Source organism: Dermacentor silvarum, unplaced genomic scaffold, assembly GCF_013339745.2.
Source record: "Dermacentor silvarum isolate Dsil-2018 unplaced genomic scaffold, BIME_Dsil_1.4 Seq993, whole genome shotgun sequence".
Lineage (NCBI taxonomy): Eukaryota > Metazoa > Arthropoda > Arachnida > Ixodida > Ixodidae > Dermacentor > Dermacentor silvarum.
This window is the reverse complement of record NW_023607070.1, coordinates 1-21,283: the sequence shown is the minus strand read 5'-3', so window position 1 is coordinate 21,283 and position 21,283 is coordinate 1. Positions and strand designations below refer to the sequence as shown.

At 48.7% G+C, this 21,283-nt stretch overlaps 1 protein-coding gene across 1 annotated transcript; it reads left to right on the top strand.

The window, feature by feature from the left end:
• Positions 1-19,197: 19,197 nt before the first annotated feature.
• LOC119435897 (uncharacterized) lies at positions 19,198-19,944 on the top strand (the record flags this gene model as incomplete). The annotated part of the gene is made up of 1 exon (XM_037702593.1): positions 19,198-19,944. A coding segment is annotated over exon 1 (747 nt), but the record flags the coding sequence as incomplete, so codon positions are not given.
• Between the last annotated feature and the right edge of the window lie 1,339 nt (positions 19,945-21,283).

The following is a 21,283-nucleotide window of genomic DNA, read 5'->3' as shown; positions in this document are numbered from 1 at the left end:
CTTATGTGGCATGGTTAGGGCAACGCCTCCTATAAAGAAGCGTTGGTTAGGGTCACGTCAACAATAACCGCCCCCACACACGCAAAATCTCTCTACAGCAGCGCTCAGCAAGAGTTGTCTATACTCTGCCAACAACGCATTTTTTTTTTTTTGGAATGTAGCGCCATCGCACGCGTTGCGGATCGACTGGACGCATTCTAACGGCTGCGCGGGCAAAAAGCACGCGCAGACGGGAGAGAAAAAATAAAATTGAGGGAAAAAAATGTTAGGTGCATGTTGTAGGTGTTACGGTAGTGTGCGTGACGTCTTCGTGTTTAGATCTTTAGGTACTTTAGGCAGAGTCAGTACTACTAGTAGACAGATTTTTTGCAAGCAAACGTAAACGCAGTACGTACGCAAAAAATAGCGTTGTCATCACTGCTCATGCTCTGAACGTTATTCGGTTTCTGCGGTTTACGTGCGCTATCAGTGCCTCCTAGATGCCCGCCGCGTCGGCCGCTTTCGGCCGTGACTGCTGCGACCGGGTCGCAGCAGATAAAAGGTGCCCAAAACGTCTGCTGCGACCTATGACGTCACGTTCGCTATAACCCATGATGTCACATCCGTTTATTTTCATGGCGGTTGTTTTTTGGGGCCGGTCGCGTTGTGAAGCGGTCCGCATTTTGTGCTTCTTACAGAGTAATGGTACCTTCGACTGACGGCACTCGTGCCGTTTCCGGTGCACTAGCGCGGTTTCGCGCGTTCGTCTGGGCGCCACTCGTGTGGTGGCGCACGTTCGGCTGGGGCGTAGTAGGATAGGGCGCCAAGCTACGGCTTTTTTGGGGGGACCCAGAGCCCTAAGACCACCAGTGTAGACGAAGACGGACCCAGAGAGGCTCCAAGATTCAAGAAACGTAGAATCGGTAGAAGAAATAGACGTAAGCACCAGGGGCAAGGTCATTCTGACATAGGTTACATTAACATGCAAGGTGGCAGGAATAGGCTGAAGTGGGAGGAGATAGACGAGCAACTAAGGCAAGAAAAGCTGATGGTATACGGGTTTGTGGAGACACATCTTAGGGACATGGAGCAACCTCCCTGTAATCCTGACTATGCATGGGAATAATGCAATAGAACAGAGGGCAGCAGAAAAGGTGGTGGAATTGGTGCATTCATTCATAAAAGTATGAACTGGCAAAGGGTCAAACAGGAATGCAAGGAGCATTTATGGCTAAAAGGGAAAGTTGCAGGAGAGCAGACACTCCTTGGCTTTGTATACCTGTGGACAGGAGCAAATGCCAAAGAGGAAAACAAAAAAATGCTGGAATGCATATCAAGTGACATTAATGAGCTAGGAGAAGGGTGCGAGATTATTATACTGGGTCATTCCACGCCAACTGTCCCAACCTTGGCGCTCGACCATCAGCGATTTCTTTGAAAAAAATTGAGGACTATCTATTTAAAGCAAGAAGTCATCCTGTAAATCATTTTTGCGTAAAAAAATTTTTCAGCACCGCTAGGAACATGTGAAGTTTTTTAGAAAGCTCGAAAGTATGTGTCGTAAAATGCATTGTCAAAAAATGTTCTCTTCTTAAATTAGGCGAGGACACAATTTTCCCTTGAGAATGAAGATAGGCTTTTCACTTAAAAAAAAGTTTTGTCGATCTTTACGTTCCCGTGAAATTTTTATACGGCACTAAATATGCAAAATTTGGTGCATATTGGGAATTTTTTCTCAGAAAGATAACTTTTACCGAAAGGTTATATTTCAAGGTAACTAATTGCCAGCAAGTTGTACTGTAAGTGAAAAATAATTTGGGACGGATATAACGTGAAATGGCCTGTACAGCTGGCGACAAAGTTGCAAAAAAGTTAGTTTTAGCCGATGTTTAGTCGTAAATTTAGCATTGAGGTGGTCGGGGTAAAAATACGCTAAATAGTGTATCTATTAGAAACATATATTGTCTACAATCTGAGAAACGTTTATCAAATTACTTTTTGTTTTAAGCAAGAAAAAAAATTTTGAATTTGTGTTATACTGGTCTCTGCGCTTGCACGTGTCTCCCCTTCGTAGGAAAGTGTCCTAGCGGTAAGTAGAACTTGCGCGGACGCAAAATTTCCTGAGTTGATGAAGGAACATCTAGACAAGATAATCAGCTTCTCAAGTGTTTATTTGAGTGCTTTATTAGAAATTATTAGCCTAGCCAATAAAAAACGCGATCCCCAATAGAGCGCATTTAAACGGATGTAGCCGTACGCCGACGGCCTGCATAGCGTCATCACGCAGCATCGGAAAGTTACGCCGGTGAGTACAGAGTGCCGTTACGTACACTAAGATTTAGAAATGGGCGAAAACTTTGTGATTAAGAAGGGAATCTGTTGCTTTATTGCGGCAAATATGTAGCAAATATCAGCCAACACAATCGTGTTTTAGCGACCACGTTTCTTCTGCAGAAAACAAGTAGCAGACGAAACTTTCCGATGCCTTAGTTAGCAGACGTCCTAGCAGTCGTGCTTGAAACATTCCAAAGCAAGGGTGTGAAATTTTGCAAACGAGTGCTGGATATCCCCTGTGTGACTTGTACATTGAGGAAAGGTGGCTCTCCAGTCGGCGATATGTAGCAGTTGTGCCATTGGAGAAGCTGTATTCATGACATTACCTGTACTTGTCACACTTTTGTGAAATGCCTTCTATTTTGTCATGAAAGCGTCTATTCATCCTTCGACACCATGCCATGAGGGCGCTAAAGAAGGTATGTTTTTTCTTTCGGTGAACCCTCCCCTATTGAGCACATGAATTTATGCTAAATCTCTGGTCCTCAAGGGAACTTTAATAGCGTTGCGATGACTTTCGTTTAATAACACCTAAACAATTGCTAATTGTTTGAAGTGGTCTATGTCGAGCGTTGAGGTATCATTTTTTTTAGCATTCGCGTATGTATTACTTCATGTAACCAGCATGTAAAATCCAGAATGGCCTAAAGGACAAAAGCGACGAGACACTAGATACGTACTTTAAATCGATTGCTTGTTCTTGTTTTTATGAGTCCACTAATGACATTTTAAATAAATGAAAGCATCATGTTAATGGAGTGACATAAAATGAAGTCATTAAACAGAAATTAGTGAAGTATGTTGCGTATTAATCACATAGTTACGCTAAATAATAGTAACTATGTCCGGCATAGCAGTGGAGCAATGAGAAAAAAGTAGAAGCCTGAAAACATATAGTCAAAATTTAATTTTGAAATAGTCATGTTTTCTTTTAATGACCAGGCTTATTGGCATTTCCGTCTAAATTTTCTGCACTATGGCCACTATGGCATTTATTGTATGGTTTATTTTCGTCTGCTACTTGTTTTCTGCAGAAGAAACGTGGTCGCTAAAACACGATTGTGTTGGCTGATATTTGCTACATATTTGCCGTAATAAAGCAACAGATTCTCTTCTTAATCACAAAGTTTTCGCCCATTTCTAAATCTTAGTGTACGTAACGGCACTCTGTACTCACCGGCGTAACTTTCCGATGCTGCGTGATGACGCTATGCAGGCCGTCGGCGTACGGCGACATCCGTTTAAATGCGCTCTATTGGGGATTGCGTTTTTTATTGGCTAGGCTAATAATTTCTAATGAAGCACTCAAATAAACACTTGAGAAGCTGATTATCTTGTCTAGATGTTCCTTCATCAACTCAGGAAATTTTGCGTCCGCGCAAGTTCTACTTACCGCTAGGACGCTTTCCTACGAAGGGGAAACACGTGCAAGCGCAGACCAGTATAACACAAATTCAAAAATTCTTTTCTTGCTTAAAACAAAAAGTAATTTGATAAAAGTTTCTCAGATTGTAGACAATAGATGTTTCTAATAGATACACTATTTAGCTTATTTTTACCCCGACCACCTCAATGCTAAATTTACGACTAAACATCGGCTAAAACTAACTTTTTTGCAACTTTGTCGCCAGCTGTACAGGCCATTTCACGTTATATCCGTCCCAAATTATTTTTCACTTACAGTACAACTTGCTGGCAATTAGTTACTATGAAATATGACCTTTCGGTAAAAGTTATCTTTCTGAGAAAAAATTCCCAATATGCACCAAATTTTGCATATTTAGTGCCGTATAAAAATTTCACGGGAACGTAAAGATCGACAAAACTTTTTTTAAGTGAAAAGCCTATCTTCATTCTCAAGGGAAAATTGTGTCCTCGCCTAATTTAAGAAGAGAACATTTTTTGACAATGCATTTTACGACACATACTTTCGAGCTTTCTAAAAAACTTCACATGTTCCTAGCGGTGCTGAAAAATTTTTTTTACGCAAAAATGATTTACAGGATGACTTCTTGCTTTAAATAGATAGTCCTCAATTTTTTTCAAAGAAATCGCTGATGGTCGAGCGCCAAGGTTGGGACAGTTGGGGTGGAATGACCCATATATATTTTTTTTTCAGAAGAAGCGAGGGCGAAGTATAAGCGCTACCGTAAGAGTTGCCCAAGTCGGAAGCTCGAGTGTGCCAGTGGCAGCTGTCGACTTCGGCGCTCCGGTCGGACGGTCAACACTCGAGCGAGAGGACTACATAACGACGCCGCCCCCTTCGACAGATGCGTGTGTGTGCGCGGAGAATGTTCGCGCTATAGAAACCGCAAGACGCTTCTATCCGCGCGGCTTCCACCGGACTTCACGCTTCGAGTCGCAAAGATCAGGCCCGTGCCACCAGCTTCGGGCAAACAGTCAGCGGCACGCAGAGGTAGAGTAGAGTGACCTAGCAGAGGTCTTTTTTTTTTTTTTATTATTCCCGCTTGGCGGGGCTGGCTTCGCGAAGCGAGATGCGCGCAACAGTGGAGAGAGGTCGCTCCACGGTCTCGTGTTTGACTTACGTACGTACGTAAGTATTCGCGGCCGTCCCAGCAGCTTCCGCGCGCGCGGCCGAGCACATCTCGAAACACTTGTCTCGCTTCGAAACAGACGCGGGTGAAAGTGGCTTGATGAGGCCACACCGCTGCTGTTGCGGCTGTTACACACTCGGTTCAGTACTTCGCTGAGTAGCGACGAGCCCCCCCCCCCCCCCCCCCCCCTTCCCTCCCGCTCCCCTTCCCTTCATCTTTTTCGAGCAGCCCAGCGAAATTCGGCGTACGTTTTCTGACTAGCTTGGAAGGACACTCACATTCATTGCAACATCCGTATTATCCATCCTAGCTCTCTCTTCGTTGCGATTGATGTCCACAGCCTTAATTAACCTTACGTGCTATCATAAGAAGCCGACAAACAATGACACCAAGGACAACAAGGGGAAATTATTTGTACTTACTAATTGAATTAAAGAAATGAGAAATTGATGAAAATGAAAATGGATGAAAAGACAACTGTCCTCAGGTGGGGAACGAACACACGTCTTCGCATTACGCGTGCGATGCTATCACCATTGAGCTACCGCGGAGCTACCATTGAGCTACCAATGAGCCGCCATTGAGCTACCACCTTACGTTCTATGTGGCATGGCTGGTTACCGAGAGTAAATGATCGTTACATTTGCAAGAGACTGAACCTGGCTTGTATGCAGTGTACTTTTTCGATGTTCTTGAGCCACCACGCCGCCAACCACGTTTTGCCGATTTCTATAGCACAGATAAGCTCACATTTGCGCTGCTATCATTGATTTCAAGGCAAGGGGCACAGGGCGGACTATGGGACTCTGTACGTCTTGAGTGATACCGTGACATTAAGAATGTTATATGTACTGTGACACTTTAATAATGTTCTATATGTTTTGCTGCGCACATCATTTGGTGACACCGCATCCAATATCAGCCAGATCTATTGACTGAAATAAAGTATACAGCTTCCACTGGAATAGACCTAAAGTAGTTTTTTTTTTCTTTTTCCCCTTCTGATTTACTTCTTGACACTCCGACAGTTACACGTAAAGATGCCTTTTTCGCATCTCTGTTATCCATAAGTTCTCTCCGTTTCTTTAGCATGGAGCCGTATTCTCCGTCAGTCACTTTCGAGGAAAATGACTTTCAAGATGTACGGACACGAAATTTTTGTTTCTTTCTTTCCATCTTTCCTTTTTTTTGCGTTGTCTGCAGGTTCTGGACATCGAGACCGTAGACAAAAACATCGTCAAGCCTCAGCAGACCCTAAATAATTTATAACAATAGCCTCTCTACGACACATTTGCGGCATCGTTTGTCAGGAGTCCTGATGTCACGAAGCAGAAGGTGCATGGCCAGAACATCGCGACGTTTGGCGTTCGCTGCTAATCGTTGAGCGTGCAGCTCGACGTGTAGTAACAGACAACCGAGCGAGCAGGAGCGATTGTTATGACGTCACATGACTTCCGCTTCCACGTGACCACCTTATGCGTTATGACGTCACGACACATACACGTGCAGCTCTTGCGAAGCGAAACCGACGCTGGTTTGTAGAAAAGCTATTATATTTAGTTATTTGGAATGTTATGAGGTTTTCGAGTATTTATCCTTGAGTTTCGAGGCCCAGAACTTCCGTGTCGCGAAAAAAAAGTGAAAAAAAAAAAAAAACAGATGAAAAGAAGGAAATGTTACGTCAGTACTTCCTTATGTGCGCGCTCGTTGGATATCCAACGAGCGCGCACTTATATTGACATGACTTTTTCGACTTTGCAGGATACCCGTCGGTCCAATACGGGGCGCATTATTAATTGTTGGATGTTTACGTCACGCAAAAGCGAACGTATACCCCCGTAAGGTATCGACCGAGAATGCAGCACTGTACTGTAACGACTTGGTGCGCACCACTGTCCGTACACGGCTTGTAAAATGTAAAATGCAAAACACGTGTGGTGCATTTCCATTGGCCACATATACCATGCGACATGCATACTCCTGCACTCGTTCAATCGCCGAAGGTGTCTCTGTACACCGACGTTTACGTTCACACTTCAATGTGTAATACTCCATAATTACCGTGCTGTACCTTGCACGCGATGCTCGCTGAGAGCTGTAAGAGCCCGCGGGTATAGTCTATCGAAACTGAAAAGGAAATTGTGAGACTTTACGGGCCGCTATCGTCGTTGTACCTGGATATCTGCCGAGGCGCCGCAATGATCGATTTTTTGTCGAACGAGCGGACACATCGGCGGAGCGTGACCCAGATGGAGCGGACAGAGCGTATCAACAATGACGCAATCCTTCAGGCATACGAGGTCAGCGAGGTGCGGCCAGCGTTCACTGGCGACTAGCTCGCACTTCCTTCCCATGGAGTCCGTGTCACGCCGCTTTCATTTCGTCCTTTTGTTTTTGTTTCTTTTCTTTTTTTTCCCCTTCTTCACGCGCCGGGACATAAAGCGCGACGTCTTACGTGATTAGGGCTGCTGCGCGGCGGCCACCGTACCCAGCGACGGCCGAGATTGCCAGCTTTTAAGGCTTTACGCGTGAGGCGGGGCAAATGAGCAATGCGGGTGTGGGGCTGGAAAACAAGAGGAGAGGACTGGCCTTCCCTGTATGTCTGTTATGCACAGTGCGGGCGGCGCTTGGACGAGTGTGAGCGTCGCTGCTGACACCCCACGTGATGGGCCTTCGAGACGCGCGTCATACTCGACTGCGAAAGTTGTGCCACGCAGGCGCGAGACGGATGTATTGAGAAATCCTGGGTGGGACGCCGCAGGATCCGACGCTGTACCACTTGGTACAGTTGGTAATTGTATAATTACAGGCATTGTGGTTGGTTGACCGACCGACCGAGCAATGGCGGATGGCAACTTTCCCTTTCCTAAAGCTTCCTCTACCTGGCGGACTTCCGCAGCACTCGTTTTGTTAATACATGGGGCGGCGGCGCGTGCTGTCTTGTCGTACTCGCCACCCGATCTCGGAGGCTAGAGTTAAAGTTGTACGTAAAGTTGCAGGGGCAGCAGGAGGGTGATGGTTGTGGTTGCGTAAAAAAGTGTAACGATCAGAGTAAGCCGGGTTTTCGTTTATATTCGTTCTTATTTCTTAGAGCCGTTCACTTATATATGCAAGCTCCTAAAGCAACAAATCGGAAGTGGTTCTGCCGACCAGTTACTTACAAGACGCGATCTCCGCTTAACTTGGTAAAGATTTCAATCGTTAAGCCATCTGCATTTTAGGTAAACATTTACCGCAGCAGCTGTAACATATATCAACTTGCATATTCGACGATACCATGCCTCCGCAATTCGGTCATCTCAAACAACAGTTCCTCGGGCGGCTTTAACTACGCAAAGTTCGAGGAGTATTGCAAATCAGTTCCGCGGAATCCCGCAAGGTGGAGCAAGGGTAATGAAAAAAAATGTCTTCCACCCAAACGTAGCATGAAGCTGTGAAGGAAGCCCTTACGGGTTTCTTAGGAACAAAGCTTCGCAGTTGAGGAAACATTCGTCCTGGTTCGGGATTCCGGACCAGGACGCATTTTTCCTCAACTGCGAAGCTTTGTTCCTAAGATACCTACGTTTCTTCAGGAACAAACTACATTTGTTCCCAGCTACGTTTGTGTGGAAGACAATTTTTCCTTTCACGAAGCTCGAAGAGGTTTCAATATTCTCGGCATGCAGCCGTGATGCATACCAGAGGTGTCGCGTCTACTCGACTCGGCCTTACACTGCAGGACTTCCTATAAGTTGCGGTCCCTTTTGTTTCCCACCCAAGTGACGAGTCTTGGCACGCCCTCGGGCGCACTCACCGCGCCACTAAATCACAGCGCCCTCTCGGGACTCACATGCAAAGCCTCCGCCGCCGCCCACACGTCACCGCGTCAGGCACACGTCACGGCGCGGGAAAAGAAGACGAAGAGCGACGGGACTCGGCCGGGTTGTCACGCGACCGAGACCCCGTGGACGTGTGAGCGCGACCTCCAGCTGCGCGTGACTAGTGCGTAGAACATCCACGAGTCTCAGCGGAAGTGGGCCTGAGGCGCGCTTCCGCTTCCGTTCCTCAGTGACAACAACAAATGAGCGGAGCTGGTCCTGTCGCAAGTCCTGCCGCCACCGTCCCGGACGAGTCGCAGTTACGGAGGTCCTGCCCCGCGCGGAACACGCCGGGCCTACCCTTATCTTCAAAAGTGATTATCAAAGTTTGGTTGCGTTGCTGTTGACTTTCTGTTGATTTCAATATGATATGGCGAGCCATCGGCGTTTAACCGACGACAACGAAGTGGCACCTAAGCACGCAGTTCCGCGCTCGAGCCAGAGCTCGAGCAAGGAACGATCGGGCCGGTGCGTTCGGTGATCTCGTCTGTGCTCGACCGATGAAGAAATAGATATGTGGGAGATCATCAACCACACGTCTTCCCACAAGGATATCTGCTGAGATTCGATTGAATGTCATGGCGTTATTTTACGAGGGTTGAGATCGACTTTCCACTTTTCTTCAGTTGTGTGGGAACGCAATCTCGGGAAAACACGATTTATCGCGATTTCCGTGACGTTTTGGCAGGTAATATGGGGATATAGTAGAAAAAGAAGGACGCGCGCACTTGGGAAGGGTAGACAAACACAAGCGCTACTTGTAACTAGTTAACAGCAGGAACGGTTTTAAATATATATATATATATATATATATATATATATATATATATATATCTTGTCACGCATGCGAACAAAAGGTATACGGCGATATCAAAGAATGACACATTTGTACAACAATGACAGGTGCTCAAGAATCTACATTCTGAGGCGTGCGGTGCAATTGACGGCTCACTTACAAAACGGTCTCTGTTCATTCTGATAAAATCGGCAACCAGCTTAAATCCTGAAGAGGTGTTACCGCTCCTTCCTTTACATACCGTTCCAACATTGAATTCTAACCTTTGAAAATTCACTCAGGAATTATTACGTACAAGTTATTTATCCCCAATATTAATTCAGATGCGTGCGGAAGCGCATGCATATGATTTAATCATACTCTTGACGCATTGCTTTTCTGATAATATACACTAATTTTAGATAGGCCCCCGAATTCGTCCCATACGACGAAAAGCGCCCATGAAGTTCGTTTTGAGTACCGTGAAATGATAACATCCAGAATGCAGCGTCAACAAACTGACTCACCACACAATGCTACAACTTATAAGAATTTTCTCTTGTTTCGTAACAAACATGGTTAGACGGTTACTTTGTCCACGTACACATGGAAATGCTGTTGTATCCATCCTATATCGACGACGTTAAAACAAAAAAATTGATTTTCACGTTCGTAATTTACCGGTCGGTAATAAGAACTGACCTGAAGATCGATTACGTCCCTGTGTGTATTCAGGTCTCAGGAGGGTATATATAGAAAACTGTCGACAGATGTTTAGCGGTACAGACATGCATATAGATCATATCTCTAGAGACAAAATATACGAATGTACAAATAGTGGCGCCTGTAAAACGTTAGAGGGTTGTTCCCGTACCAGTGATGACTGCGGCTTGAGGCGTGCTCACTACCCTGTCGCATGGTCAGTGTGTCACATGTCACGCATTCAATCACATCCCATTCGTGAATAACTTTTCTGGTCCCTGCATGTGAGCATATAGGGTGCGTGTTAGTGTGTGTGGAATTAATTCGTGCGTGTTAGTGTGTGTGCTTAATTTTTTTTAAATAAGCTATAAGGAAATCGCAAAACCCCAGTGGGTCGCGTTCGCATCACGCAGTGTCTCCCAGGGCTCGGATGGATGAAGAAGCAGGGCAGCAGCAGCAGGCGCCGTATCTGGAAATAATCGCGAGGGAAAGGTAAGTCTCAGAGGTCGACGGGCAGCCGATCGTGAAGGACCCGAGCTAATGAGGCGTCAGCTAGGGCTGGATACTGCAGAGAAGGGAAGCCACGATGTTCTTTCACGGAGAGGGGCGACAAAACGCAGCTTCAAAAGAGGGAGAGAGAAAGCAATGAAGAAGAAAAAAGAAAGGGGAAAAGTTAGAAAAATGTAGTGAAAAAAATGTGTTAGTGAGGAGGAGGAAGCAAAAAAAAAAAAAAAGAACTATACGAGAGGGAGAGCGTGTACCCCTCCTCTCGACGAGTGTACGACAGGCGTGTGTCGTATAATGCGCACGGAAGAGGGGCCTCAAACCGCCAGCTGCCCTCATCAAACTTGGCTGCTCCCTCACCAGACGCACACGCTCTCTCTCTCTCTCACTTCTCTTCACCGTCTTTCTTACTTTTATCTGGACTGTGCTGTCTGTATTCAGTCACTCTTCTTTTTTTTTTTCTTTGTTTCTTTTTACATCAGGGGCTACATGCATGCATGGACGGAGGAACTACGCCGAGAGGAAGAAACCGAATTAAGCGCCGAAGTATTCCAAGACGCCGAGACCCGACGAGCACGCAGGTGAAGCCCTCTTCAGCGCCCGCGCTATGAGGGCAAGCCCAACCGCACCGCTCCTGCAGGCTGAGCGCCGACTTGCAGTCAGCGCGTTAAAGTACGATTAAGCGAGTCGCTTAGTGGGAGAGGGAGTGAACGAGTGAGGGGGTGGGAGAGCGGACACTTTGAAGGATGAGTCATCGCTGCCAGCCTTTACATATGGTGCACCAAGCCAAACCTACGAGTATATATGCCTGCCTAAGAATTGAGGGATTGCTCTGCTGAGCACGAGGTCGCGGGATCGAATCCTGGCCACGGCGGCCGCATTTCGATGGGGGCGAAATGCGAAAACACCCGTGTACTTAGATTTAGGTGCACGTTAAAGAACCCCAGGGGGTCCAAATTTTCGGAGTCCCCACTACGGCGTGCCTCATAAGCATATCGTGGTTTTGGCACGTAAAACCCCATAATTTAATTTAATTTTTTGCTGACAGTGCTGAATGGGTAAGCATTAGTTCAAGGTGGTGAGCGAGCTACCCAAGGGAGTAAGTGTAAGACACGGGGTGAGTACGGTAAGTGAGGCTAAGCACGAGCGAGTGAGCGGGTGCACTATCCCTGCACTATGGGCGAATATAATTATGCAGATGACGGTTATGAGCAAGTATCAGTGATTTTGGACAGTAGTTAATATATATAGTGGGAGAAACAAGAATTCTAAGAGCTGCAGGACCCACTAGCGATGGCATGTAGAACGGAATGTCAATGATGAAATCCAGACACAGTCGATATAATTCTACCATTGTATGCAGTGACGTAGCCAGACTTTTTTGTTGTTGTTTTTTAGAGGGAGGGGGGGGGGGGGGAGGGCACTGTACCCAGTCTGCCGCCCCTTGGCTACTCCACTGTGCATGTATGCGAAGAATTGAATCAATCAGCAGGACTCGCAAACTAGCGGATAAGTGTGATGTCGATTGAGTGCGCACGGCCTGCTTGCAAAAATTGGAGTACTAGACGTCTCGGAAGAGTGCACTGAATGGAAGTGCACCCTTGGACGATGCGGGCGCACTATTTGGCTTTAAAAAAATAAGCACCAGACGTTAGAGGGCAAAACGCACGCCATAACTACGTGCTTTCTATACGCCTGGAAACTCAGCGATGAAAGGTAACGCGCACCGCACAGCTCACAATAGAACCGGGACACATTCCTTCGTTATACAGGTCATTTTGTTGTATAGGTGCTCGACTAATTGATTATTGCTTCAATTGCGATATATATATATAACCGGATATATCAAGCTCGAAGGGGATCGCCAAATAGTTCGATATATCAATAATGTGATACATAAAATAAACATTTTCTACAAAACTTTTCAAGGGGGTCTTACAGATGTTCGTTATATACGAATTCGTTATATCCGGGTTCGACTGCACATATTTTGATCGCGATCGGTTGAACTCATTCATGCACGTGAGTAAAATGGGGCAATCGTTGGAATCGACGTCCCAGCTTAGCTTGCAGGAAGGGAACTGCGGACTGAACTACCCGATGCGCGTCACATGCGTTTACATCATTCTTCTTTTTTTCTTTCTGGGGTTTTACGTGCCAAAAGTAGTTCTGATTATGAGGCACGCCGTAATGGAGGGCTCCGGATTAATTTTGACCACCTGGGATTCTTTAACGTGCACTACAACGCAAGCACGGACGTTTTTGCATTTCGCCTCCATCGAAATGCGGCCGCCGCGGCCGGGATTCTATCCCGCGACCTCGTGCACAGCAGCGCAACACCTTAGCTGACTGAGCCGCCTCGGCGGGTGCGTTTACATCCGAAGCCACAATAAAAGCCCCCCATGCGCGCTGCAGTTCAAACTAGCTGGACAAATAGTCAAGTAAGTACGTTCACTAGCAGCCATCTGTGTGTGTTTGATATGCTCGATACATGTCCCCTCAAACAAGGTGTCGCTGACGTGACGATATACGTAAAGGCAAATGTATATCAGAATAGCACCGTCCTTTCTTTTCTCGAAATTTATGTAAAAAAATCGCCAGCTTTAGCTTCTTTAGCTCACGTATGCACAATAAAAAATCCCAATTATTTATTAAATTAATCGATTAATAGGTTTCGATTATTCAGTTTAAAAATGTTAATCGATGACCGCCATCCCCCAACACTACTGTGCGGGGGCACAGCTGTCGCTACAGTTGGCAGAGCACCACACACGTCATGCAAAGGTCGTGGGTTCGGCCCCCATCAGTGGCAGAGCTGTATTTCCTGCCACTTTCACTTACTTTTTTATTTGCTAGAAAAAAGAAAGAAAGACAAAAACACTTATTGCTCATCTGAGCTTTCCATTCAGTGATTCCCTCCAATAGTAATTGAAATGTATAGATATAACTCATTTCTCCTCCCTGTACTTTCTATGGCTGTATGTCAGCTTCATGTGGCTGCTCCACGTCAAGTGAGCTGTGGCTCAATCACAGTGCGCATACACGGTTCTATAGCTGGCAAATTTAGGCATGAGATGTTTCAAAACAAGGTCAGTTACAGCGCAGTGCGGTCCGCGTATTCTTCTTTCTGTGCCCCATTTGATTTCCCTCTCGCAGCGACAGCTTTGCGTGGGTAAGCACGAAGCATGCAGCGATCAAGTATATACCGACGCCGCAAAGAACCAGAAAGCCAACCACCTGTGTGCCATTTAATGCCGCGTGGTGTTTTTTAATTACGAACGCAACGAGCACTGAACTTCCGTCGGGCAGGGACTGCTATGGCGTCACACGAGTGTGATGCAAGTCCGTCGCTCTGTTTTCCTTTGCGGAGCAGCAGTATACCAGAGAGAGAGAGAAACGAAGAGGGAAGTAGAGAGGTAGAGACCCTAGTACCAGTGGGAACCATGGTATAACGTATACTGGTATACCGTACATCCTTTGCGGAGCAGCAGTATACCAGAGAGAGAGAAACGAAGAGGGAAAGGTAGAGAGGTTAACCAGGGCAATAGGGTTTTCACTGGTAACCCTAGTACCAGTGGGAACCATGGTATAACGTATACTGGGATACCGTGCATCCTTGCGGAGCAGCAGTATACCAGAGAAGAGAACGAAGAGGGAAAGGTAGAGAGGTTAACCAGGGCAATAGGGTTTTCACTGGTAACCCTAGTACCAGTGGGAACCATGGTATAACGTATACTGGTATACCGTACATCCTTTGCGGAGCACAGTATACCAGAGAAGAGATAAAGGAGGGAAAGGTTAGAGAGGTTAACCAGGGCAATAGGGTTTTCACTGGTAACCTAGTACCAGTGGGAACCATGGTATAACGTATACTGGTATACCGTACATCCTTTGCGGAGCAGCAGTATACCAGAGAGAGAGAAACGAAGAGGGATAACCAGGGCATAGGGTTTTCATGGTAACCCTAGTACAGTGGGAACCATGGTATAACGTATACTGGTATGCCGTACACCGGATACACGGTATACCGGATACACAGTATACCGCTATGTGACCAATCTGTATATACAAGTCCCGCTTTCTTCCTTCTTTTCTACACGCCGCCTCCGCGGGGAACTTGTGAAATGAGCCAGTGCGTACTGGCTCGGAAGGGTGTAATGTACTAGTCGGAAAGATGTCCGTGTAATCAGGCGAAAACAGCGTGCTGACAGGCCTGCGCACTGTATACGCGGTTTTACGAAGAGGCAGTCGTGGAAAGGGCTGCACCCGCAGCAGACCTATATAGCGCAAAATGAAATACGCGCAAGTCATTCCACATGAATCCGTCGCCCGGGGAAGCTTGCAATTTTTCAGCTCGGGAAAGAAAACAGAAAACAGTGGCATTTGTAAGAGCGGGGGGGTGAAAGGTTGGGCGGGCACGCTTCGACGCCTTAGAGCGGGGCCGCGCCTCTCTCTGAATATCGCGGGAGGTCGAGCCTTGTGGCCCACCGTAGACTGCAGTCTCTAGACATGACGGCCAGACGCGACAGCAAGGACCAAGAGCGGGGCTCGGGGTTCTCCCACCTCTTCCTTACGTCACAGGGTATTATACATCGCAGGCCTCGCCGGTGACGACGATACGCACGTCGCGATCTCGCGGTCTCAACCGCGCACCAGGCGCGGCGTGCCACTTACGCCGGAGGAGCCCATATGCCATCCGCGGAGCGAGGATATATATGCGCGTGTGTTTGATGTGCTTGCGTGTTAGGAGGTAGGGGGGAGGGAGGGGGGAGCGGCAAGGGGGGTAGCGCACGTGGAAAGAGGCATGCACCGCCCGCATCGCCGCGGGATTCGACACACGAGGGAGCGCTGCAGCTTCGGCGGCGCCGCGCCGGCCGCTTTCGCAACGCGACGAACGTTATAGTCGAGCGCCCCGCGTGTGGCAGCGGGTGATTAGAGCCGCGCGAGATGTGCGTGGAGAGGGTGAGACGGCAAACTGTAGCGATCATGAATAGCGCCGCCCCACGTGTTTACGGCGACACGGCGCGCAGGCGCTGCTGGTTCGTCGCACTGCGCCTTTGGTTGCGTGAACATGTGCGAGGCATGCACACACACTACGCATGCAGTGTCGAGGAGGAAGGCGAGCATGCGGCTGAGAAAAAACCCGATGTGGAATAACCCTAGGCGGAGAATGCGAATGAATTAGATTTCGAAACGTTTTTTTTTCTTTTTTTTTTTTTTTTTACTGAGGCGGTAGAGGTGCCTCTCAAACTTTATCGTCTCATCAGTTGGCCAAGAAGCGTAATTGTGTAAAGTTTTGTCTGTTCAGTGCACTGTTTTTATTGCGATCGCAATTATATGGACTCTTCAGGCGTACCTCCGTCGTCGGCGTCGCCGTGACGTTCCGTATAGCATCACGGGTGCGAGTGAAAGCGTGCGAAGGTGAGACGAGAAGAATGGTGTCTCATCTCGCACGCGCAATGGAGGAAGGCGTGGAGGAAGCGCGCCGTCTTCCAGCGCGCGCAAGGCAGCAGGGGGAGAGATGGGTGGGGTATCGCTGATATATGGCACGGCTGAGCGCAGCCGCGCGGCCCTTATATCTCCAGTGGGTACAGAGCCTATAGGCGCGCCGAGGCTGTTGGCTTCGTGTGCGCTGTGTTCTCGCCGCTCATAAAGTTATAGCAGTGTATAGTTCGCATTGAAGCGAGAGGCAGCACGAAAGGCTACTCACTCGCTGCTGCCGCCGCTCTTTCTCACGCCAGCGTTTTGACAGTGAGTGTCCGCGGTCCGAGTGAGACGTGCTTTTTGGCTGTGCGCGCGTGACACCATGCTTGTAATTGAGTTATAGTATGCGAATGTTTACAAGTTCACACGGTCGATAACCCTACTATATATCCTTACTTCGTATATATGTGTGATAATTTGATATCGCAACCAATGCGTCGCCTTTCGGGCGATTTACTGCGACTTTCTTTAGAGCCTCTGTAGCCATCTGCGTCCATTTTGCTATAGAAAACGTCAAGGAACAACGCGTGTGCATCCAACTGTTCTCTCCTAGGAAATTTTCGGTATCAAAGAGGTTGTTCACTTTAATCAGGTAGTCAACCAACAGTTTTACGTTTACGCGCCCCAGCAGTTGCATGATGCGTTAGATTTCCTCCTCACATCTGCACGATCTGCACGAATATGTGCAGATAAATTAAGCTTTCGTGAAATTGGTGACGATACACGTGACGACAGTCGTTACAACTGCACTCTACCACTAACAACCATGTCACAAGTGCTCACACAGAGCACCGCAGACCAGCTCGTGATAGAGCATGGTGAATGCCGCCCGCAGCCACGTCTAACCCCTTGCTCGTATCTCCGTCTTCCGTTGTGCGTTTGCTACGCTTGTGACGCGTCTATTTCTTAAAGAATAGGAGGGAGTGAACGCAACTGCGTTTACACTACGTGCTTCATCTATCGAAAGATTGACGGTGAACTGAATTCATCCAATTCTGATGCAAAGCACAGGAAAATGAGTAGACTGCATCGGGAAGGAAACACCATGGTCCGCGATGTGTCCAAGCGACTCTCACGAGCCAACTTGGCATTTAAGAATACCGCGGACTCACCTGAACCAGACACACTGGAAGTGCATAAAATGCCGCATGTGTACAGAACGGGTGGCAGTCGACCAGTGATGTTTAAACGTTGGCTTCATATCAGAGCCCAGGCTCTTTCACCTCGCCAAAGCAGCGAATTTCTGAGCCAATTGCGTATTTTACCACGCAATGCTGATACTCGGTCACCACAGCTGTGCTGGCGAATGGACACGGTTAGAGACCTCTGAACGCTTCACGCATTCGCACACGAGACAAAAGCCTGTGCTCAGCATTGAAGAATTCTTTGGTATAAGTGCATTCACGGCGCATTCAAAGAGCTTCGCACTGTCAATTTGCCCCTTTTTAGGACGAAGGGTCAGAAGGTCATCTCCTTGCAAATGAAAGTTATTTCATTCATGCGCCTCAACAAGCGACCCCTTCCTCCTTAGCAAGTTTCCACAGGACCAGCTAAGTAAACTCAGCCTGCAAAGCGCACTGCCCCACCATGCTGTGAGAACCTAAGGAATGCAGAAAAGCCAACTTCACGTTGAAGCTTTGAGCATGGCATACCTAGCTCTTGCGTCCAAGAGCACCGTGTCAAGAATATGGAGGCCAAGATATCGCTGTAAGTAACAATCATGCTTGCAGATCGCGCACTGTTCTCGAGATTGGCGCATATGAGATTCACCAATAGCTGCCATTGCTTGGGATGCAAATGCAGCACGTGCTTCTGTTTTCGACAATGCGGGCTCGGCTCCCGGCAGCGACAATGATGTTCTTTTCGTCCATTTTCATTTCCCTTTTCCTTATCATTTCTGCATTTCATCCAAAAACCACGGTTACATTTACCTTTGATTTCCTTGGCTTCATTGCCTGTTAGCTTCGTATGAGTGTGACTATAACGAAAATTGAGCCTCTAGGTTCCTATTCTCCTCGTTCACATCTCAACCATGCTTTCTTGTGTTTTATAATTCGTTTATGCGAGTGCCAGATCCGAGCTTTTTATAGTCGATCATCCGAATTCTAAGGGGAAGACAACACATATCATTATCTTCATCATCAGTGCCACCACGTTCTAGTCACTGTGTGTTCGGCAGAAGGTCAGTCCCGTCGTTGCCAATAATGGATAATGCTGCGGTTATATATGGGACGTCGCCTCACAGTAGCACGGACATTCGTAAATGAGGCGCGTCGCCGCTGTTTACCACGCTATCACCGTCCTCTTCGTGCCGAGACAAGTCGACGAGGGAGAGAAGGCAGCACCGAGATGCCGGCACTCCCCGTTGTGCTATAACTCCGCAATGACAGGAGCTGGCGCGTGCTTAAATGCACCCACCTCTATACCGGCAACGACGTCGTTCCTCGGAAATTTAATTAACCCAGCTACAACCTCGTGCCTACAGAAGACACAACGAAGTTACGCGACGCGAGGGAGAGAAGCGGGCCGGGTCTGGGAGTGGAGTCATCAAGTTCGTGTCCACCACTCGATAACAGGGGAGAGCGTCGGGGCAAGTGTCAGTGACGTAAGCAGGTAGCTCAACGCCGCGCCGATGGGGTTACGGCGTCAATGACCATAGTACATCGAGAAAGAGAGAGAGAGGGTGGGAGGGGAATGATGGCAACGCTGTCAAAGATGTGCGTGGTGTCCGGCTAACGACGACGGGGCAAAGCAAAAAGCGGTGCATTCCGCGGCGGCGTCATGCCGAAAAGGCCGCCGCCGCCGCACTGATTGGAAGATGAGCGCGCGCTCAGACGGGGGCTGCTGCTGCCGCTGATGGAGCCGCCTGCACCTGTGCCCCCCTGCCGGTGTCCGGCGCCGGTCGGGGCCGGTCCCCCCCCCTCTCGCCCTCTCGCCGGCTACCGCCCCACGCGGTGGGGGCCTTTTTCAATGGCCACGGAATCCCAGCAGCAAGCAAGCAGCAGCCATGGGCGGCGCCGGGAGAGGGGGCACAAGCGGGAGTAGAGAGGAGGAGGAGCTCTACGACGGCAGCCGGTGCACGCTCCGGGAGCAGGAGCAACCAGTTGCCCGGGTGGTGTACTCCCCGAGTGGCAGGAGCAACGAGACGACGGCGGCGGCGAGCCTTGTTGCGCTGGATTCTCGCCGCTGGAACAGCAGCATCGCGCAGCATGTGTCGGCGACGGCGGCGGGGCTCGTGCTCGGTGACGGTGCGCGATCGCCGGACGCGGCGGCGGTAGCCAGCCATGGATGCTTCGGCAGGCGACCCACACAGCTGGAGAGACACGTCCGTGATGTCCAAGAAGGTGCGGGCCGCCCGGAGCCCGGACGACGGCAGCTAGCCATGGCGTTCACTCGCGCGCGTTCTCCCTGTGCCGCTCTCTTCTCCTTCTCGCTCGTGTGGTCGTGCGCGTCGCTGCTACTGCTACTGCCGCCCGTGGCCCACGCGTCGGGGTTCTTCGAGCTCCAGGTTCTGGGCATCGATAACCCCGGCGGACTACTGCTGGACGGCGGGTGCTGTGGTTCGCGATGTCCCGGCCGCTGCAACACGTACTTCCGACTCTGCCTCAAGGAGTACCAGGCGCAGGTGGACCTGTCGGGAGCGTGCACCTTCGGCAACCTGACGTCGCCTCTCATCGGCGGCAGCTCGTTCTCGCTCCAGACGCACCCGGACCGGCAGCTCCTGCTTAGGCTGCCCTTCCACTTCCGATGGACGGTGAGCCCTTCTTCTTCTTCTCCCCACGAAGGGGGGAATGGCCGGTCTGCTCGGTCAAGCCTGGCCGCGTTCCTATGCCTCCCTTTGCTCTTCTTCTTCTTCTTGCGCGAGCCACGCGCTATACTTTCTGGCTCGCGCGCGCGGGTGAAACTCATCTGCATGCGTCGGCACGCGCTCTCTCCGTATACTTTGCTGCGCGCACCCCTTTACCTTTTTATGACGGTCGCTCCGTGTATGTAGACACACAGTACGCACTTTGTTTTTTTCCCGTGAGAAAGGACAGGTATAAGCGGCGAAATGTCACGCCGGCGAGTGCTTTTTTTTTTTTAGCCTGCATACCAGCACGTGCATCGCAACGAGACGAGACGCCATTAGAGAGGTTTTCGTCGAGGCTCCGCGTCTTTAAGATCTTCACGGTGTCAGAACCGTGGCAATATGATCGCGTATGTAAATCTGACGAAATGATTTGACGAATCGTTTCTGCGGCATCGACGATCCAGTTGTTATACCGACCCGATCGGCCGCCACTGGTGGTCAACTCCGCCATTGTGGCGTCCGCGCGTGCCGTGCCCTCACTGGACGGGTTATAAGAAGCCGATGCCTAGGAGAGACGTTACATTTAACGTGTAATACTGGTTGGGGGGTCTGGTTTTTCGAAGCTCCCCGCATACCTTTATATGAGAGCAAGCACCGCATTCCTAGGCAATCGGGAACTAAGCGAGCGCGGATCAGCGCGGAGTGCACGGTCACAACGCGATCGCTCGATAAGCTTCTTCACAATCATCACAAAAAACTTTATTATCGTAAAAACTTTATTAGCAAGCTTCATCGTATCCACATTGTATAGAGCCAGTGTCTTCGGTGCGACAGGAGAGAGACTAGTTTTTGTCTCTCTTCGTGGGCATTGCTCAAAGCGTCCAAATGAAAAGGAAATTGAGATGAAATGGAATTAAAACTCGCGTATAACGCTGACTGAAGCTGTATAAAGCCGATACGATTATGATGGTGCAGAGGACAGTCAACACGATCACTCGTTTTGTGCAGATATATAGGCGCGCTTTTGGGGTGGTGCCTCAAAAAAAAAAAAAAAAAAAAAAGGATATAATTCATTCCGCATTCAACTACGACGAGTTAGACGAGTTCGGTTGTGCTCGCAAATTGGTGGATCTGTGAACGCCTTAGTATAGGCAGCTCCGTTCGAACGTACGTACGTACTGGTGCGGCTTAGTGCAAAGCTTACGCAATCATTACGGAGGCCGAAGAAACCACGTCAGATATTTTCTCGAAAATGTGTCTCCAACACGCAAACGGCTATAAGCGGCTTTAAAAGACGCGTTGG